Source organism: Fringilla coelebs (assembly GCF_963513975.1).
Source record: "Fringilla coelebs genome assembly, chromosome: 7".
In the NCBI taxonomy this organism is placed as follows: Eukaryota; Metazoa; Chordata; class Aves; order Passeriformes; family Fringillidae; genus Fringilla; species Fringilla coelebs.
This window is the reverse complement of record NC_140035.1, coordinates 23,964,366-23,983,470: the sequence shown is the minus strand read 5'-3', so window position 1 is coordinate 23,983,470 and position 19,105 is coordinate 23,964,366. Positions and strand designations below refer to the sequence as shown.

The window sequence follows — 19,105 nt, the reverse complement described above, 5'->3', positions numbered from 1 at the left end:
TCAAGTAGAGCTTTAGAAGTACCTACCATGAGCCATCTCACAGCATGTTTTGAAAGCAACAGCAGTAGATATGAAAAAGAAATCTAGAAAGGAATCCAGTTTGAAAGCTAGGCTAGCTGTGTTCTCCTGCAGGTGCAGCATGTCATTCTAGCTGCTGTTCCTGTACAACAGCATAGAGTTCTCTCCCTTAAAATATTTTCATCTTATCACAGGAAAATCCCTGACCAATCCATCAGTGAGTGAAAATGGTATATCTGATACTTCACCTAGTACAAGCCATCTTATTCTTCTCTTACACTGAGATATACATTGTTTTTAGTATCCTCAGTTGAGGAGTTTGCTTTGGCTGCTCTTAAAAAAAATCACCATAGCACTGGCACAGTCTGATAAAACAGCTCAGTGCTAGAAATATTATTACTTTGGACACAAACATCCTCACACTCACTTATATGGATCAACTGTCCAATGATTACATTTAAATTAAATCTTTGACATAGCTTTTCTCCAAGATGTGGCTTTCAATGATGAAAAATGCTAGATTTGCTGCTAAAATAAGGACACAGTTCTTTTCTCCTTCAGCATAGTCTGGCTAAAAATAAACTTCTTCAGTTTGTAGTTCCAAGTTTATATTAATTTTCTATTTTTGTCCTTAATATTTTGGTACTGCAAGAGTGGAAAACTAATTAGGCTGATAGCCTTTGAATTTTACTCAGGCATGCTTGAAAACAGGTATTTGTTATGTGCTATAGCTTGTTCTTCTCTCCTTGTGTAACTTGGCCCTGTTGTGGCATCCCAGACTGTGATTCCAAGTGTCTTTTGCCTGGGGAAAATGGATGGAATGGCTGCCAAAATCGTAGCAAATCTTAGCACTGCTTAAACATAGTCATAAGTGGCTATGTTGATCAAAGTGTGCTTCATAAACATATGTGATTGGCATAACACAGATTTTCCCATGACTTTAGTTTGATTATGAATGTAAACATATTGATTATTTAGGCTGGCTATGATTTGTTTCCTCTAAATAACCTTTCCAATCTTATTTTAAATTTTTAGATTCCTTGGTACCATATATGGCAATATATACTGTTGCTCAACAGAACAAGAGGTTTATTTAGCTTATGAATGTCAGAGTAAGCTGCACTGCTAAAGCAACACACCTTTATTCTAGTACAGACTTGTCACTGGACCAAATTGAAATATTCAGGAGTAGTTTTATCAGAACTGAATTGCAGCAGAGAGGTGACTCCTGAGATTGATTGCCTAGCAGGTTAGATCAGGTCTCAGGAAAAAAAATTCCCCAATAATTAATGATGTTTGAAGCTGAGTATGATAAATCCACACCACATCAAGATTTTGTCTCAGTGTAATTTTGGAATTGTACATTAGTCTTTGATGAAGAAGGAAAGGAGTTTAAGTTTGTTCAGTTTGCTAACATTATGGTACGAGTCTGTCTTTAGGAAGCACTTGAATGCTTCCAGATTGCAGCTTAGCATCTTTACCATCCCACTGGGACGAGGCTCAAGGTTTCTCTGTTTTTCTGAGAAAAGATGGTGGCTGTTTAAAACATATGAAAGTGAAATTTTAATGCCTTAGTTTTTACAGCATCTTCTGATAATGAGTAGCATGGGCCAAAGCACATCTCCCAGAGCAGGGGGAGTAACTTCCTAATGCCCATGCTATATGTGGAGCCCCACTGTAGGTGAACATGTTGCATTTTAATTGGTTGGATCATGTAGGTGTACTCTTGTAGGCTAATTAGAGCATTTCTGATGCTCTGTGATCCTATCTGCAGTCAAGGAGCTCAAAGAACTCATGAGTTTTTGCCACAGTTAGGTCATATCAATGAAACATCACACATTTTAAAATATGACTTTCCCAAAAACAGTGTATGCAATGGTATAATGATAATTTTTAATGCATTTAAGATGGAAAATTTATCAGTATTTGATAAAGTAGGAACAAATAAACATTGTTTGATTCATCTATCTATGTACATATAGACAGTATTTCTCATAGAGAACACATAGTCCTACCTTTCTCAGTGCCATCACTGGAACACTTTTACAAAATCTGCCTCTTTTTCCCCACACCAGGTCAGATGTTGCTATATTGTACAACGATCGTTCTGTTCTTGAAAATCATCATGTAAGTGCTGCTTATAGACTCATGCAGGAAGAAGAGATGAACATCCTGGCTAATCTAAACAAAGATGACTGGAGGTAAGACTTGCTGTGACGTTCAAAAATACTCCCAGTATTTGAAAATAATAAAAACCACCAGGCCTTCCCTGAGGAGTCTATTTTAAGAGTTCAAATTACAGGAAGTTGACAGTGGAAAGAGTGATGGATGTTTAGAGCCTAGGGAAGGCTGCTGTGGTGTTAAGAAGTACTGTTTGGGAGATTCTGTGTAATTTTCCAGCTGAGGGTGTGCATTTAAAAGGCACAGTGCTGGAGTGTGGGGACAGAGTCCCAGGTGAAAAAGCTCTTTAGGAAAACCACAGTGCTGCCTGAGCTGGGTTGCCTTTGTCCAGCATAACCAGTGGGTTGAAATCACAGTGCAGAGTCACACTCTGCTGCCAGCCTGAGCACTGCTGCTCCTGGGATCTCAGCATGGTCACGTCTTGGTTAAGCATTAAAAAATGAATTGTGTGGACAGTCCAAAAACAACAAAGGCCCAGAAGTGCTACAGAGCACTTTTCTCTTTCTTCTTAATTTTGGTGTAATTCCTGAAGAAAATGTGGCCAGCTGAAAGAATAAGTATTATAATTAATGTATCACAAATAATAAGACCTGTAGGGCTAAAATTCAAGTGTTAGAGTAAGACTGTCTCTGTTATCAAAAAGGAAATGTTATCTTTGTATATCATTGATGGATACATATTGTATTTAAAATATGAGTCTTCTGTGTTTCTGTAAACACAGATATTATTCAATGGCCCTAAAAAACACCTTGCAGACAGGTGGACTGTGAAGTTCAGAGAAATATGTTCTGCTAGGGTAAAGTCTCCCACTGTAAATGATGCTACCAGCTAAACTCTGCTTTATTTGTATTTTCACAAATTATACATTTATGAAGGAATATGTGAACATCAGATCATATTTTGCTGAGGTGTGTATTTACAAATGGACTGTTTTACATGGTAGATTTACATGTTTTTACTTATTTTCACGATGAGAAAACCCCTAAATGAAGCATTTATTGAATAGGAGTCTGCCTAATTGATACCCTTCTGGGTTTCAATTAATTATTATTGATTAATTATGATTATTTATTAATTATTATTAATTATCTGTACCTGTTTTAAAAATATTTTTTAAATCGAACATTTTTTCATTTAATACAAAGTGAGAGAGGAAGCATATGATTTTTAGTTCTCTTAAAAGAATTCTTCTCAGAGGATACTCATTTAGATTTAGTTATCAGAAGGTTTGTGTTGTACATTTAGTTCTGGACAAATTTCTCCAGAAGTAATTTGTAAACTTCATTGATAACTGTCTACATACCTCGATTTTCAATGCCAACTAGAGCCAGCCTTACTCCTCTTGAAACCCTTTTGGGGCTGATAGGTCTCTGTGACCCTATTCTTGCTTGTTCTAGCTATTGAGTATAGAGAAGATTATTGTGCCAGTATGCAGCCATCAGAAATTCATATCAGGTCTTTTAAAACCATAAATTTAGAGGGCAAATTATTTTCAAATCTTCAGAGATGTTGCCTTGAGTAAGTTCTTTTGAAGTGGGGCTGTTTCATATTGCATCCTAAGGGAGGATGCTTCCAAGTAGAAAGGGGCTGAAATTCTTCAGCTGAATTTCAATCTGGGAGTGTTCCAAGGATGGCTTGAAAACACTTATGTTCATCCCTAGTCCTGGCTTCTTCATCACTGGAGACCACCAAAAATCAGTGTGCTCTGGGAATCCCTGCAGCAGCATACAGTGGCTCTAGCTGATAGAAATCTGGCTGCCAGCTGGTGCAGTTTATCCCAGTCATGACCTTCTGTTATGCCACTGAGGAAAGGAGTACCAGGGTGAAACACAAATATTTGTGAGTGGAAAGGGGGACCTGCGATTTCCAGGTTGTGATCTTCATATATACGGCTCTGCTGGGCTGCAAACAAGAGAAGGGGGGAATGTGACAAGATCTCTTCACATTTCTACAGCACACTCTTCTCTGCATAGATTGTTTGGGCAGGTTTTCCCACAGCTCTTTGTCCAGTTCAGTTGAGGACCATTTTGTCTAACTTTTGTTGCATTTTATTTCTCTGTGGTTTTTCAACCTGTGATAAACTGCCACATTCTTTTGGAACTTGGTCAATCACTGGCTCTGCTTACACTTCCTTTTCAATCTCTTCCCTCTGTAACCCGATTATGTTTTCCTAGAAGATCTTTAGTTTTGCAAATTTTGTTTGTATAGAGTACACAGATTCTACTATATGCAGAAGCTGGTGAGGTTTGGCAACCAGAGAAAAGTAGAATTTATGATCTCTTTTTGGGTATATTCAGTAAAATGTAGAAGAAATGTATGAATTGACTAATAAGCTCATGAATCTAAACTAGGACATTCAGTTCCATGTTTTGTCACTTAGCTCAGCAATTACACTCTGTTCTTTGAAGCAAGCAGTAAATTCCAAAGTGCCTGTCTGTGCCAACCTGCACAACCTGTTGCAGTGTGATACTTCAATTTAGAGGGTCAGTCATGGAAAGGAAGGTTTGCTGGTATTCATTTCTTATATCCAGAAATTCCTGTTACCTTGTCATTTCATTGGGGCAATGATGGATCTGGTAGCCACTTAACAGACACAATTTTCTTATTATTTCTGGACTGAGTTTCTTGGATCTATACTGAAATTCATGCTGTTAAACTAAACAGTTTTGAAGGGGTTGCACTGAATCAACTTGGCAGTAAATTGAAATGATAATCTGTTCAACTTTTCAATGTACTTCCTGGCACTGATTAATTTCTTTACTTCTGTCACATCTATTTTCTTTAGTTGCAATTTCATTTTTCAAAAATTTAACACTGCTGACTATTTTAACTGAGGTTCTGCTAATTATTCTAGCAAAATGAAGCAAAATGACTGAAATTGCTTTATAGTATTCAATTTTCTCTTCTACATATTAACTTTAAGAAGATAAATGTGCTAATAAACTGCCAGCTTCAATTAAGTTTAAAACTTAGACTTCTAGTCTGAGCTGGGGAACACTGCCAACATTCTGAGGATGATGTCCTTTGTGGATAATCCATGTGACATTCATAGCAATTTTTCAGTCTTTTCTTGACTCTGAAAATTTGTTCCAGTCTTTGATATTGTTTTGTTTCTTTCACTGAGTGCCCTTAAATAACTAAAGAGGGATCCTTATTTGTCCCCCTTTCTCCTTTGATTTAGCAGGTTCCCAGTGTCTCAGCACCTCACGTGTGATGTCATGGTAGGTGGTGGGGCAGTATTAATGTCTCAAACCACCCCAGTCATAAGGCATACAGTGATATAATGCCTGATTATCCAAAAAAGAGAGACAAAACAGTATGTGTTATGTATAATGCAGAATGAACAACATTCTTTCACAAAGACATTTTGCTGTCTGAGGATTCCTATAACTTGAAGATGAGGCTTATGTCTTCAGTTCTCACCTTGCTTTTGCTCATCTTAGTCTGTTCCTGTATTTTTTGATTAGTTTCCAGATGACTAGATGGCTTTGTCATGGACAAATCCAGGAAAGGCTAGTTTCTATTTCTTAGCTAACTACTTTTTCAAGAAATTCATATGTCACTCCTTGTCTCTTTATTACAGCATTGTTCATGTAATTTTTTCACAGTCTTGCATCTATGTTTTTTTACAGTATCCTGTAGGATACTGTCTGCCGGACTTGTGGTTGGGGGAGGGTTGAGAAAGGATGCCAGCATAGAACGTGACAATTTACTTAAGCAAAGTGGAGATGGTAGGCTCAAACCCAGTAATCTTCTGATATTGGCCTGAAAGATTGCCATGTGCTGCGGGTGAATATTGTTACCACCTCCCTTCAACATCTATGTGTCTTTTTTGGTGGTAGCAGGTACCTGTATTAACCTGAGGCTTGTAGTTGGGGACTGCCTAATGAGGACTGGGATAGATTTCTGTTCAGGAGTCACCTGTGAGACCAGCTGAGGTCTCATGATGTGGAAGTTGAGACAGTCTTTTTTCCCTGGGAAGCAATGTGGTAATGGGATCAGTTCAAGATCAACCTTCTGTGCATGATAGCAGATGAAGCATTTGTAGCTTCTGTAGAGTTTTACCTACCATTTCCCCATCAGGTTTCCATTTTCTACCCTCTGATTGTGATGGATATGGGCACAGGCAGTTAACAACTGCAGGAATCTCTCTTTTGCTGTTAAGGCGATTTTTAGTGTCCTGAAATCTTCAGGAGTGTGTGACAGGACAGTGCTATACTGTTTGATCTTTATTCAGATGTTGTAGGTAAGAATTAGAGGTTTTTTCCTCCTGCCATCACAATATGAATAAACTGAAAGTGTGGTTTTGCTTCTCTGTGTGTGTCTTGCATAGTAGGGGTGAGGTATCTTGTGAGTAAGGGTGAACTTATTTCTGATTACTCTGAAAAGTTCAGACAATGAATGTTCCTAAGAAAATCTCCCATGGAAAGGAGAAGTGATAATTATCTCAGTCTTAAAAACAAGAGGGTTTAACAATGCAGAGCCCTCATTTCTCTTGTAGTGTTAGCTGGGTTTTTTGTTTTGTTTTGTTGGGGTTTTTCATTTTGCTTTTTTTTCTTTAATGGTTTTGACTGTTTTTGAAGGGTACACTTTCAAAGCAATGTGGAGGAGGAACAGTTGGGATGCAAAATAATTAGTATCTTATTATGAGGTCAGATAAGGTAAGGCATTTTCTGAACACAAGTTGCTATGACTGCATATTATTGAGTAGAAGGAGAGCATTGAGTCTTTATCCAGTTACATTAAAGCATGTCAGGAATATAAACATAAAAATCAGCAACAAATGCCTGCTTAAATATGTGATTAATTTGGATCTAAAGAAGTCTTGATAGTCTTTATAACAAAGTATTCTAAAAGCCCTAAAGAAAGCTGCAAATTACCTCTTTAAAGCATAGTCCTTCGAAAAAACCTGCATTTTTTTATTTACTTAAGTCAAACATATGAATGCCATATGAAAGATCAGTGAGAATAACTAAAGTAGGATTTTACTGTTTTATTTGATACTTGGACGTCTTAGGAATGAGGATGTGCTCATGAAGATATATGGTACATAATGAAAGGTTTAATGTGGTAAATTCCCCATATGCATATAAGCACCACTTGTCCTCCTAGGCCATTTACAAAGCATATAGAGAAAGTCCCACTGGACTCCTACATGGCCTATATATGATCCTTCTACATCAAGGAGACAGAATTTTCTAAGTCAATAATTATTTTTGACAAAATTAATTAAATTTTCTATTTACAATCAGAATAAAGTTTCTTAAATGATTCATGTTTTATTAATTTCCTATAGATTTAATAGAAAGCTGGACAAGCCAACATCTCTAATCATAATACCAAGGCAGAGATAAATTATTAATCCCAAACTTGTACTGATTCATTAAATAGGTATTACAATACTTTTGGAATGAAAAGCAGTTCATCATAATGATCTTATATTGGTGTAATGTTGATAGTATTTCAGATGTAATACCTCTTGCTCTTCTGAGTCTTTCCACAGCCTTTTTCCTAGGCTTAGTGTTATGCACACTCTCCACTAATATGAGGGCAGTAAAAATGTATCCTGTTGTGTGCTGGTAAGCCCAGAGAACAACTTGTTTTTTGAATACTCTACTGCTGGAAAAAATAAGGAATTACTTATAATTGGTGAGAGAACTGCATGTAATATTAGTTTATGCACTAGGAAATAGGATTTACAAAATAGTGTGACTCTGAAATAATGACTGCAGAGTACATTTTCTGAGGTACATTGCTTTCACAGAATCCCTTTAAGATACAATATTCAAGTTGTTAATAATTTATTTAAAAGCTTTTTAAAACATAATAAAACCAATGATGTTGTTTTGAAAGTTATAAATTAACAAATACCGCTTAAACAAATGTACCATACATAGAATAAATGAATTTTAATCAGTCATTTTGCTTTTAATTGTTCTTAGGGAGTTGCGTAGCTTGGTCATTGAGATGGTCTTGTCTACAGACATGTCGGGTCATTTCCAGCAAATTAAAACAATGCGACACACTCTGCAGCAGGCACAGGGGTAGGTTGTTTTCCATTCTCTTCATTATCTGTAGTCTTTCAATGAGCTCATGTTCAAGCAAAGAATTTAAATAGTTGCCTTTGTTTTGAGATAATTGGAGCATGTCCTTGAATTGACAGGGTAGACAAAGCCAAAGCCATGTCTTTGATTCTACATGCAGCAGACATAAGCCATCCAGCAAAATCCTGGGAGCTGCACTACCGGTGGACCATGGCCCTGATGGAAGAATTTTTTCGACAGGTGCCATTTTTAAAATCCTTTAATAAATCTAGTTCAAAAAGCAATGGTTACACGATTGAATATTTTCTTAAGTCTGCCAGCAAGGTTGCTGTTGGTTGTGATTGACAGGCATAGTCAGTAGTATATATTCTTTATTCTTCATACATACCACTGACATTGATTCAACTTTTATGTGTGTGAATAAGACAAAATGGTTATAGTTCTCTATCTATTTCAGCTGATATCAGTATTCTGAGTGTTGTAGAGGGTTTTTTTCTTTCAATTATAATATAACTTGTCAAGCTGTTTTCATTCTGTAGACAGAGCTTTATATATGCTTTGAATTATAAAGAGGCACCAGAAGGGTAGGATGAGAGAAAATAGGAAGAATTCATGTTCAGCAGAGAAGGCAAAAAGTTGTCTCCATTCCACATTTCAGAAAACCTTTCTATTACTTTTCCTTGCTACTATTTGCCTTGCATATGCCACATAGATCTGAAGGTATTGCTTTCATAACAGCCTGATCCAAAGCCAGAGATTAGACAGTACCATCCTGTTAATGCTGTGACCCTAAACCAAAAATGAAGACACACCATTGTGAAAGCCTTTTTATTTCTGTAAGGTACTAAATTCCAAGAGAAAACCCAGTAGATATTGGTGTCACTGCTGTCATTTTTTGACTCACCTCAGCAGGTGAAAGAAAAAGCCCTTTCTCCAGAGGGAAAATACTCTCCCTGTAATCAATATTAGTGAACATGCACATTGTCAGCATAACAGTTACTGAAGTAAAATTGATAATCAAAGTTCAGTTTAGGTATGACAATTTCTAGAGTTATGCACAGATTTTAAACCAGGGAACACTCTATGTTCTTGCTCAGCTCGATTGTCTTAATTTTCCTATATGTTGACATTTTCAAATCAGAAGGGTCACACTGGAAAAAGGGACCAGTGAATAAAAAACAATGTCAAACCATGACATTGTTAGACCCACCTGCCTTATAAGGTTCCTACTCAGGTCCTAGAGATTCTTCATATGAAGTCTCTCTAGGGAGCATCGGGCATTCTTGACTCTAGACTGCACTGGGGAGGCAGACTGGAGAGCTGATGCCTTAATATAAATAATGAATGGATTGAGTTTTATGGAAATAATGAGCAGTCATGAGTTTGCCTCTGTCAAGGGAAATTTTGAGGATTTTGAACTTGAGAGCAAAAAGGAGGAGCAGATTGCCCAAGAAAAAGGTCATAAAATGACCAACTGTAATAACTTTTAAGACACAGATGGACTAGGCAGGGCCCTTGGGACAGTGCAATGTGTGCAGCCAAGTGGAGGTAGCATTAGCAGTTAACAGTACCACACTGGTCACTGAATGCATAGGACCAGCTAATGTTTTAGTTATTGCTTTATCCATTCATTAGAAGAAGGGACTGGATCTCAAAGAAGCTGCTCAAGAACTCAAGAAAGCATTTAACGATAGCAAGTAAAAAAGGAACATGTGCATGCAACTCAGCAGTGTAAAATGCCAAAGTCTTCCAGGATGCAGGGGAGTGTATCAGCAACAGAATTCTTTCCACGTACTGCTAAGGAAAATGTGTGTGGAGTAGTTCCAGCACTTTTAAAGTGTGATGAAGTGTTAGCATGTATATAAATGCAGAGAGCAGTGCAGACACAGTAGGTCTCCCACTTCCTGCATGCACTGGCTTGTTGTGCATCCTCTGGTCTGTTGATCTGAGCCTGTGTGATAGAAATCTCTGGGACTTCCAAATCCATGACAACCAAGATGAAGTAGCCCAAATGTAGATGAAACCTCTTAATTCCTCCTCTTCTTTTCTTTAAAGATTTAACTACTTCTGTGCCTTATGGGAAAAGATGTAGATTCTGAAAGAAGTTGATGCAAATCCAATGCTTTCACAGGCAGCTTTCAGAGTAGTAGAGCACTGCAAAAAGTGAACATTCACCTTGACAAAAACTTTGTTAACTACAGTTGATGTTTAAAATATGTGCCAGTGTTAACATCAGGAAAAAAAGCCCAGTAACACTTTAAGTTTAATAGCAACAGCTACAGAAAGTATATTGCAATACCAAGGAAAATCTGAGTTACTTGTTAAAAATAGAAATACAGCCACCCATCTCAAATCCTTAAAAGTAAAGAAATACATATTTCCAGTAGCTGAAAGAAGTACCACAGTGCCTATAGCACTCTACTCTCAGTCTGAATAGATCCAGAGACATTAAAAGAGAGTTAAAAAGGAAAAGGGGCTTGGACAAAGAATTATTTTACTGTTTGATTTGTATCTTGTTTTTAGATCTCATCAAATTCTAACTGGTTTAAATGTCAGTTCTGTGTCCATTATTACAATTCACAGTAGTCTTAGATTTAAATGACACTTAAGTAATAATTAATATTATGTTGATTGCAAAGTAATTCATAACTGGGGTAAAGAACTAGTTGAAAATGAAAAAAAAAAAATCCAGTGGTGTAGTTAGAACTACCCCAGTTTATTTGATATTACAATCTGGCCCCTGTATTTACACGAAGATGCCACTCCCACTGCTCCTAGTAGCAAGTGCTCATATGTTCTTCCATGCTCTGGGTTCAAATTATTAACACTTCAGTATAAAATTTAATGGCCTTAGTGATAAAGCTCTCCACTTTCACATGAAATGCAATCTGTGAGTTGCATCTGTTTCTGTGGCTGGATTGGTTTTACTGCTTTTATGGTTCTAAGCCTTTGCCAAATACACTTCGGTGATACATGATGAAAAGACTAAAGAAGGTTAATACTGCCCCCTTCATCCATCAGTTCATGTTTTCCCAGTTTTCCTTGGGAGAATGGTATGTTCATGCAGTGCTCTCCACTGAACAATCATCTAACAGCACTCTCCATGACAAATATATAGGTTTATTTGACTTGCAAGGCTAGGTTTTCCTATATCTATAGTGTCAGTGCTTCTGGCAGCTAGGTTTGTGCAGAAACATCAATTATAACCTCCTTTGAAAGATGTCTCTTCAGGGTTTTTTTGTTCGTTTGTTTTTTTTTTTTTTTTTGTGCCCCAGGACTTTTCTTTTGAGGTTTTGCAAATCAGTTGGTCTACCATGCTAAAAATGGAGATACACCCTCCTCTCTGTTAAGACTGTTGCAACAAAAAAGACTCTTCTAATCTGCTAAGTGCTGAAAAATTTCAGAGCTAGGTTGAACAAATCATCCTTGCAATGAAACTGAATTTGTATTTTTTGTGGCTTCAGCAGCAGAGAGACATGCCTGCTAGTGAGAACAAGTTCAAGAACAAGAACAAGTTCAGTAGAGTTGACATGAGTAAATCCATTGAAGGATTTTTACATGCTGGATGAACCAGTGTAATAAAAGGAAACACTCAGCATTTGGCATACAATTACAAACATGTCTAAGTATCTCTAGTCCCATTACATTTGGATCAGCAGAACTAAATTGTAAATACAAGGACTTCATATATTTTAAACCTCATTGGCAGATGCCTTGCTGAGGAGAACTTGCAGTAAACTTCTTTACATAAAAGTTGCCAAAAGTAAGTCAGAATTTAGACAATCAAAATTTGAAGATTCGTCTCTGACTTGTTTTTGCTTAGGAATATAAATTAATGAAGTGATCTTGAATAAATAATAAGAATATTCAGATTCCTTTGTCTTTCTGTCCCTCCATCAAATATATGCTTATAATATTAAACATTGTTGTTTACAGGGAGACAAGGAGGCTGCTTTAGGTCTTCAATTTTCCCCACTTTGTGACCGCAAGTCCACTTTGGTAGCTCAGTCTCAAATAGGTAATGTCAAACTGTTTTTTTCCTTTTTTTTTTTGTCTGTGTAGGAGCATGTAAATTCACAAGGACATTTCATTTACCCATTTTGAATTTCAAATGTTCAAAATTCCATCGTATGGAAGGTATTTCTTTGCACCTATCTGTTCACCAAACTCCCGTGCTTTTGCAGCAGAATGGTGCTGGTCTCAAAAGAACATGATGTAATTTCACCATATGTCAGGGAGGGGTGGGAGAGGGATTAACCAAGATACTGGACATAAGCCCAGCATCTACTGTACACACTTTAGAGTCTGGCAAATCATGACCTCAAACTGCTTATCTCTTGCTTAAGAACTCCGAGGTCTCTCTCTATTATAATTTGAAAGTACCAGTTTGTAGATGCATCTCAACTTTAAGCTAATTAATAAATCAGCCCTCTGGACTGCAAGTAAGCCTGTCAGTGTCTCAGGGTCAAATTTCAGAGGGTCAAGCCTCCCTGGGTCAGTCACATTTTGTATCCTTTATTCCATTTCACTGGGAGTTTGAAGCCAATATGCTTTAGTATCATATCTACTGCAGGAGAGAAGCTGGATTCTACACTGACTCCCTGTTGCTCATCTTCACACTGTGTTGCATGGTTAGGGCAGGAAGACATCTGGAAATCCATTGCTAGCTCATGTTTTAACATATTTTTTTCTGTTAAGTGCTCAGTAGAGAATAATGCTTCATTCTCTCACTGTGTCATTCCATACCATGATGAGCACTTTAGAATGTAAAAGACATTGTTCAGAGCTGACATCTCAGAACTGTGGGATGAATGCTGTCTCCTAAGGATATTACTTGTTCTCTTCACTGATTTGACAGAACCCTCCTACACACTGTGAAATAACACTTTACCTCCACAGAATAATAAACAGCAATTTGAAATATTAACTCCTTGGCAAGAAGCTCCAAATGGTAAAAGAGACAGCGTGACTTGTAGCACTCTGGCTCAACAGTAGCTTCCCTTCAATTAAATAATTAATACTCATTTCAAATGGTAGGTGTGTTCAGCAGTGCACAAAATTTACAAGAAAAAAGAATTAAAAGCTGTAATTAATCATATCTACTTATATCTATACAGTTTCAGGTGGTTTTTATTTCAATTGTGCTTTTTTCTTCAAGATTATACTAGCGGTATCTAGCATATTGAATTGGGACTGCAGTTAGAAAATCAGCCCAATAGCAACTATTCCATTTTAGATTTGAGACTTGTGGAGATATAAAATCTGATTTTCTCTTTTTCTTCTTTAGGTTTCATTGATTTCATAGTAGAACCAACATTTTCTCTTCTTACTGATTCAATGGAGAAAATTGTTATGCCTCTTATAGAGGAAGCGACAAAATCTGAAAGTCCTGCATTTGGGACCCCCAGGTATGAACAGACTGCTTTGTTATTGAGCTAACATAAGCTCACACAGTAATCATAATAACGTGATTCTCAGAGATCTCGGTTATTTGAAGCTGGGGAGGTAACAAACAGCTGTGCAGTATTGCCACCCTGTGGGGCTGCCTTGTATTTGCAATGTGCTATTTTGCCCCATTGACTGAACAGTTGCATGTATAAAAAGGCAAAATCCCAGTAATGATCAGAATAAACACATAAAAGCCATGAAATTTATTTCTACATTTTAAATATAATCTTTACAATGGGGTATTGAAATTCCTGTACCTATAAGGCAAAGTAGCTACAACAGTGTAATTTGAGTGTAATTTGAGTGGCTTCTTGCTGAAAGCGTTGTTGAATAATCAGATACTGCTTTTACAAATACTGCCTCTGTTATCATATTTATATTTCATTTTAAAACTGTAATTTGAGCTTTCACTGAGGTTACTAAGTGATAATTCTGCAAGGCAATTTTTTATTTGATGGGCATTAGTTAGATTTCAGTCACAAAAGGGTGAACCTAGCGCTTTCCTATATTTTGCTTACTAGAAGCAAGTAGGAGTTACTAGAAGTAGGTATTTATGATGGTGTTCTTAGTGCTTTGGGGAACAGTGCTAAACTAAGGTATTACTGATCACAAATTTGTTTACATACTCCTTCACAAATGAGTGATTAGCAGCAGCAAATGATTAGCAGCTTCAGGCTTCCTTTTTTTCCTGATGCTCATGACTGAGTGGCAAATGAAAAAAGGCTTATGATCCAGCAAAACTTCCTTATGTGAGATGAAGGATAAATGGATTTTTTTTGTATGGAATCAAGGGCCACACTTCTGAGGAGAGTGGAGAGCCTGGTACAGAAAAGTCTGAGCCAGAGAATTGCACATACGCTACTGTCTGGACACCATGAGATGGTGCCTGGAAAACATTAGAATTGTGGCCTGTTCTTTTCATTCTATCCCATTCAACATGTCTGGAGCACATGGAAATTACAGTTAACTCTTCTTGTGAAGTTTTTGTTGGTATGTTCACTGCAACTATTTTCTGATTAATGGAAACCCATTTGTATGTCTATTAACATCTGTCTGTGGTACCAATGAGATAAACCATAGAGCAAAGTTGAGTAAACAAAACCTATTAAGACACAAGTACCTGCACAAGGTTGGAAATAGTTCTTATTTTTTAATTCTAAGTAAAAAAGAGCATTCATTCTTTTTTTCCCACCTTTTCCACATATACATATATGGATAATTTCATTTCTACTTACCTGTAGATGTAGCTGCAGTCTCTATTTAGTGAATTTTAAAGCCACTCACATCTTTCTTTGTCTATACTTGAAGCTTTGTAACTTGAAGAGAATTTTCAGCTCAAGCAAATCTGACCTGTCATAAATGTTATGTCTTCCTTTTTTTTTTTAAATGGGTGAAAAATAACAATCAGATGTCTTTCCTGTGAGAACCAAAGATACCATTCATCATGCAAAAACACAGCTAAGAAGCTTCTCCAAAATGTCTGTGTAAACATTCTTTTAAGAATTGGATTACAAGCAATGTATTTTCAGTTGTCACTTTTTTTTTCGAGAATTCCCTGGAAAATGTTCAGCAAGACTTGTATCTTAGGCACACTCTGATAAAAACTATTTTTTCAAGTTACTACCTAAGCAACTTGATTGACATGAACTGTTTTGTATTATTAAAATTGCCTGACTGTGTTTATAAATTGGGTTATTTTTCCCTTGTCCAGCCAAAATAGTTTGGGAGCAGTAAGCAATGCTGAAGCACAAAGACGACCTGGGTTTAAAAGTACAGGTGATGGAGGGACTCACACAGAAAATTCTCTAGCAACTGTAGACCTAAGGGGCTTCAAGGACAACTTGATGAAGATCATTCAAGCAAACAAAGAGAGATGGAAAGAATTAGCTGCAGAAGGTATGACACGTTAAGGTAGAATGTTTTTATAGGTTATTCCCTATGACCTCACCTACATTCATTTTTTAATTTCTATCAACCTGTAAAAAGGCATAGTTGTGTTGTACTCATATATTTTATGTCTTAATGTTTGTTTTAGATGCTCCTGTTTTGCTCTCCCAGGGGGTCTCAAGAGGTGTAGGCGGTTAGGGGATGGGAATAAATCATATAGCCTGTGCAATAAGGCTCTGTGCTCCACAGCTTATCTTTAGAGGTCTGGTTTAGAAATGTGCATTCTTGCACTTCTAATTGTAACTGATCCTGACATCTGCTTTAAATGCCAAAATCAACAATTCAAAGTGGTGTGTGCTGCGACATTTCTTCAGAAATGTGAAAGTTGTACTTTGCTCTTAGAAATGCTATTTGTTCCCCACTGTATATAACAAAATTCTGTATTGCAGGCTTCTTGGGATTATGCTGTAGGCAATTATTTAAATGACCCAGTGGATCTAAAGATTTGGGCAATCACTGCATGCATTAGGCCCAAGCAAGCCAAAAGTGACTCTTCATTTGCCAGTAGATAGTTAATAAAGCCAAACCTGCACTGAGTATCTCAGTTCATAAACCATACTTGAAAATTGCCTGAAATTACAGTTACTTGAGTGAAATGTTTTTCAATCACCTGAGTGATAATTGTTGAGAAGAGTTTATAGCTTCAGTCTAGGTTAAGTGAATGCCATTTGGGAATATTTTGTCCACGGTCTGTGTTATTTCCTAGTAAGGGCCTGGAATTTTCCAGCATAGCATTTCACTGCTGAGACTGGTCTTGCTGTACGTGACCTGACGCTGACAGCTGGGAACGATATCCTGGAACCCAGTGCCAGCTTTGTTTTTCATCCCATCATCCAAATCAATGTCTTTTTTCCCAAAGAGGTGTCAGACAAGACAGAAAAAGAGGGCTGAACAGTGATAAAATCTAATTTAGTGCTAAATTGCAAATGAAAATTCTCATTAGGAGGATATTAAGAGTAAGCTTCCACACATCTTTTGTGTCAAAGGTTTAAAAGAGTCAGGTGGAAGGGCCATTTGAGCAGAGGATTCCATTAATATTGTCTCTTTTTCCTAAGAAGTTTTATATAAGCAAATGCTTCCTTTGGTGTTGCCCAACTAATAATGGCTGGTCAAAGGAAAAATATTCTAATTTGCAGTAGTAAGTAGTAAGACCATCAGAGTGCCCAAGGCCACTTAGCTACAGTGCAGAAATCAAGCAGCCCTCAGCTGGTGACATGAAAGGTCCTTCAATGGGGAGTAATGGAGAACTTGTCTGGAAGTTTGCCATTTCCAGTTACACAGAACTAGCCAGTTTGATTCTGGTGCATCAACTTTTTGGTATGCAATTCTGTAGGGGTACAGTGCTGTCAAAAGGCACTGTTTCCACCTCATTCGCAGGGCTTTGTTGTGCTCTACAAATTACTGATATATTTAGCCCAGTTGTACTGGTCGGCTGACAGGCATTGAAAACACAAAGCTACTTGCAGCAAGAGATTCAAAAATTACTTTGGGTAAGGTTGCAGTCAATATCCATGCGAGACCCAGCAAAATCCAGGAAACTCTGGGCATGCTTTGTACTCTGACAACCAGAGATGTTAATGTTCAAGGCTTGATGGATTTTATTGAGGTTGTGGTTGTCCTAACCTCCTTTTCTTCCATCAGCTTGAGTAATGAAGCGTGTCTAAGTACTTCCTGAACAGAATTATGGAATTGCAGTAAAATATACATTAGGGAAGCTCATGGATAAGGTTTTTTGAGCTACCCTGTGAGGAAAAGATTTATAGAAATCTGCTGCCACAAAGAGGCTACTTGCAGCAACATCTGCAGCTGACGGGAGCATGGCATAGAGACCTTCAGGGTGCCAGTTAAGCCTGTAGAGGAAACCTTGTGAATAATGCAAATACTTTTGAGTACACATTTCTATTTTGTTAATAAACAGATAGTAAGGTGTTTTCATTAATAAACAGCTGTGGGGTGGATTATATAGGTTTTGTGGAAGTTGTATTTTCCATTCATTTGGAATGGAATGTCTGCATCCACAGTCCATACGTCCTGAGGACTGCTGGAAGAGTTTTTTGTTAAGTAACAATAGCTTTCTGTAGAGGACTTTCTGAGGTAGCACGTAATTCTTGCTACTAAGTGGAAAAGGGAGTCTTCTTCAGCTGGTCCAGTATATCTGCTCTGAAGCTGTACCCTGCAAAGGCTGAAAATCCTTAATCAGGGCTGTGCAAAATGAACGTCTAGTAAAGAATAAAAAATATTGCAATAAATCCCCCTTCCTGTAAATTATTTTCAGATTAACCAAATTTGACTAAGCTTGTAAATCAATAACCTGAGCCCTTGAACTTCAGATGATTAATCTTATCTTGTCTAGATCTCATGCTACCTTCACTGACTCCATGCTTGATGAAAAATCTTTAGGCTGCTTTGGGCATGTGTATGAAGTTGTGTTTTATTCTTATGTTAGTAGGAGCATGTACTGAGAGATGTCAGAGGAAAATCACTGCCAGGTGAAAGCAGTGCTATCATTGTTCCTAGCTAGATAATTTATGACAAGTCACAGATTGCTGAATGCCCTGAGGAGGTCACATGTATGAGGACCATGGTGTGGTAGTAAACAGGCTGGCTCTCAGCACAGATCTTCAAACACACTTCCTGAGCTATGACAAACAGAGCTTGCCCTGTTAAAGGAACCGTCTGCATTCTTGCCAATGGGCTCTGCAAACAGCAGATATTGTTCCCAGTTTAGTTCACAGGCTCAGGAGAATGTCGTACTACAGATGCCCAAGGAGCACAGAAAGGAAACTAGCAACATTCCATATAATTTCCTGAGGATGACCTGAACTCATGCCAGCTTTCAGGATAAGGTTACACACCTAGCACCGGTGGGAGGCAGTTCAGCCAGAGCAAGGGCTCCCTTGGCAAGAGCCAGAGAAGATGGCCTGATTCCTGTGCCAGGCAGTCCAGAGGAAAGGACTAATTCTCAGTGACAGTGTTGTTGGTAGGGAAGCTGTCCTGAAGATGCTGGCCCTACCTCCCCCTGAAAAGACTGTTGCTGTTGAGGCTGGATTCGGAGCAAGCAGCTTGTGCAAGGAATAGTGTGCTTTTTGGAAAGGCCTCTCTTAGTAAGGGAAGCTCTTATCTACCCTGGCAGCTGTTTGAAAGCCTCCTTTACGGAAGGCTCAGTAAATAGGATGGCTCCACTTTGCTAAAAAGGCCATGGCTTGTGTAATTGATGCAGGGGAGCTCAGTGCTCTATAGCCTAAGGGTCTTCAACCTTTCACCACCGGAGAATTAGAGGAATGTTTCTCAGGCCTTTCAGGGAGGGCTGTTAACAGGGAATTTCCATAATGATCAAACATCTGGGATTCTAATTTGAAAGCCTTGATGTTTAATTAATATTCCAAGCCCCAATCACCAGATAATCTGTCTCTGTTCAACTCAACACAGTGATGAAGATACTGTTCCATCCTGAGCTTTTTTCAACG

At 37.8% G+C, this 19,105-nt stretch overlaps 1 protein-coding gene across 1 annotated transcript in view; it reads left to right on the top strand.

The window, feature by feature from the left end:
- PDE1A (phosphodiesterase 1A) overlaps positions 1–19,105 on the top strand; it is a 39,595-nt gene that overhangs the window by 9,232 nt on the left and 11,258 nt on the right. The window contains exons 6-11 of the mRNA XM_084209339.1: positions 2,094–2,219; positions 8,142–8,243; positions 8,363–8,483; positions 12,180–12,261; positions 13,531–13,651; positions 15,403–15,587. Of these exons, the coding sequence (XP_084065465.1) occupies positions 2,094–2,219; positions 8,142–8,243; positions 8,363–8,483; positions 12,180–12,261; positions 13,531–13,651; positions 15,403–15,587 (737 nt within the window). The remainder of the gene's footprint in view (positions 1–2,093; positions 2,220–8,141; positions 8,244–8,362; positions 8,484–12,179; positions 12,262–13,530; positions 13,652–15,402; positions 15,588–19,105) is intronic.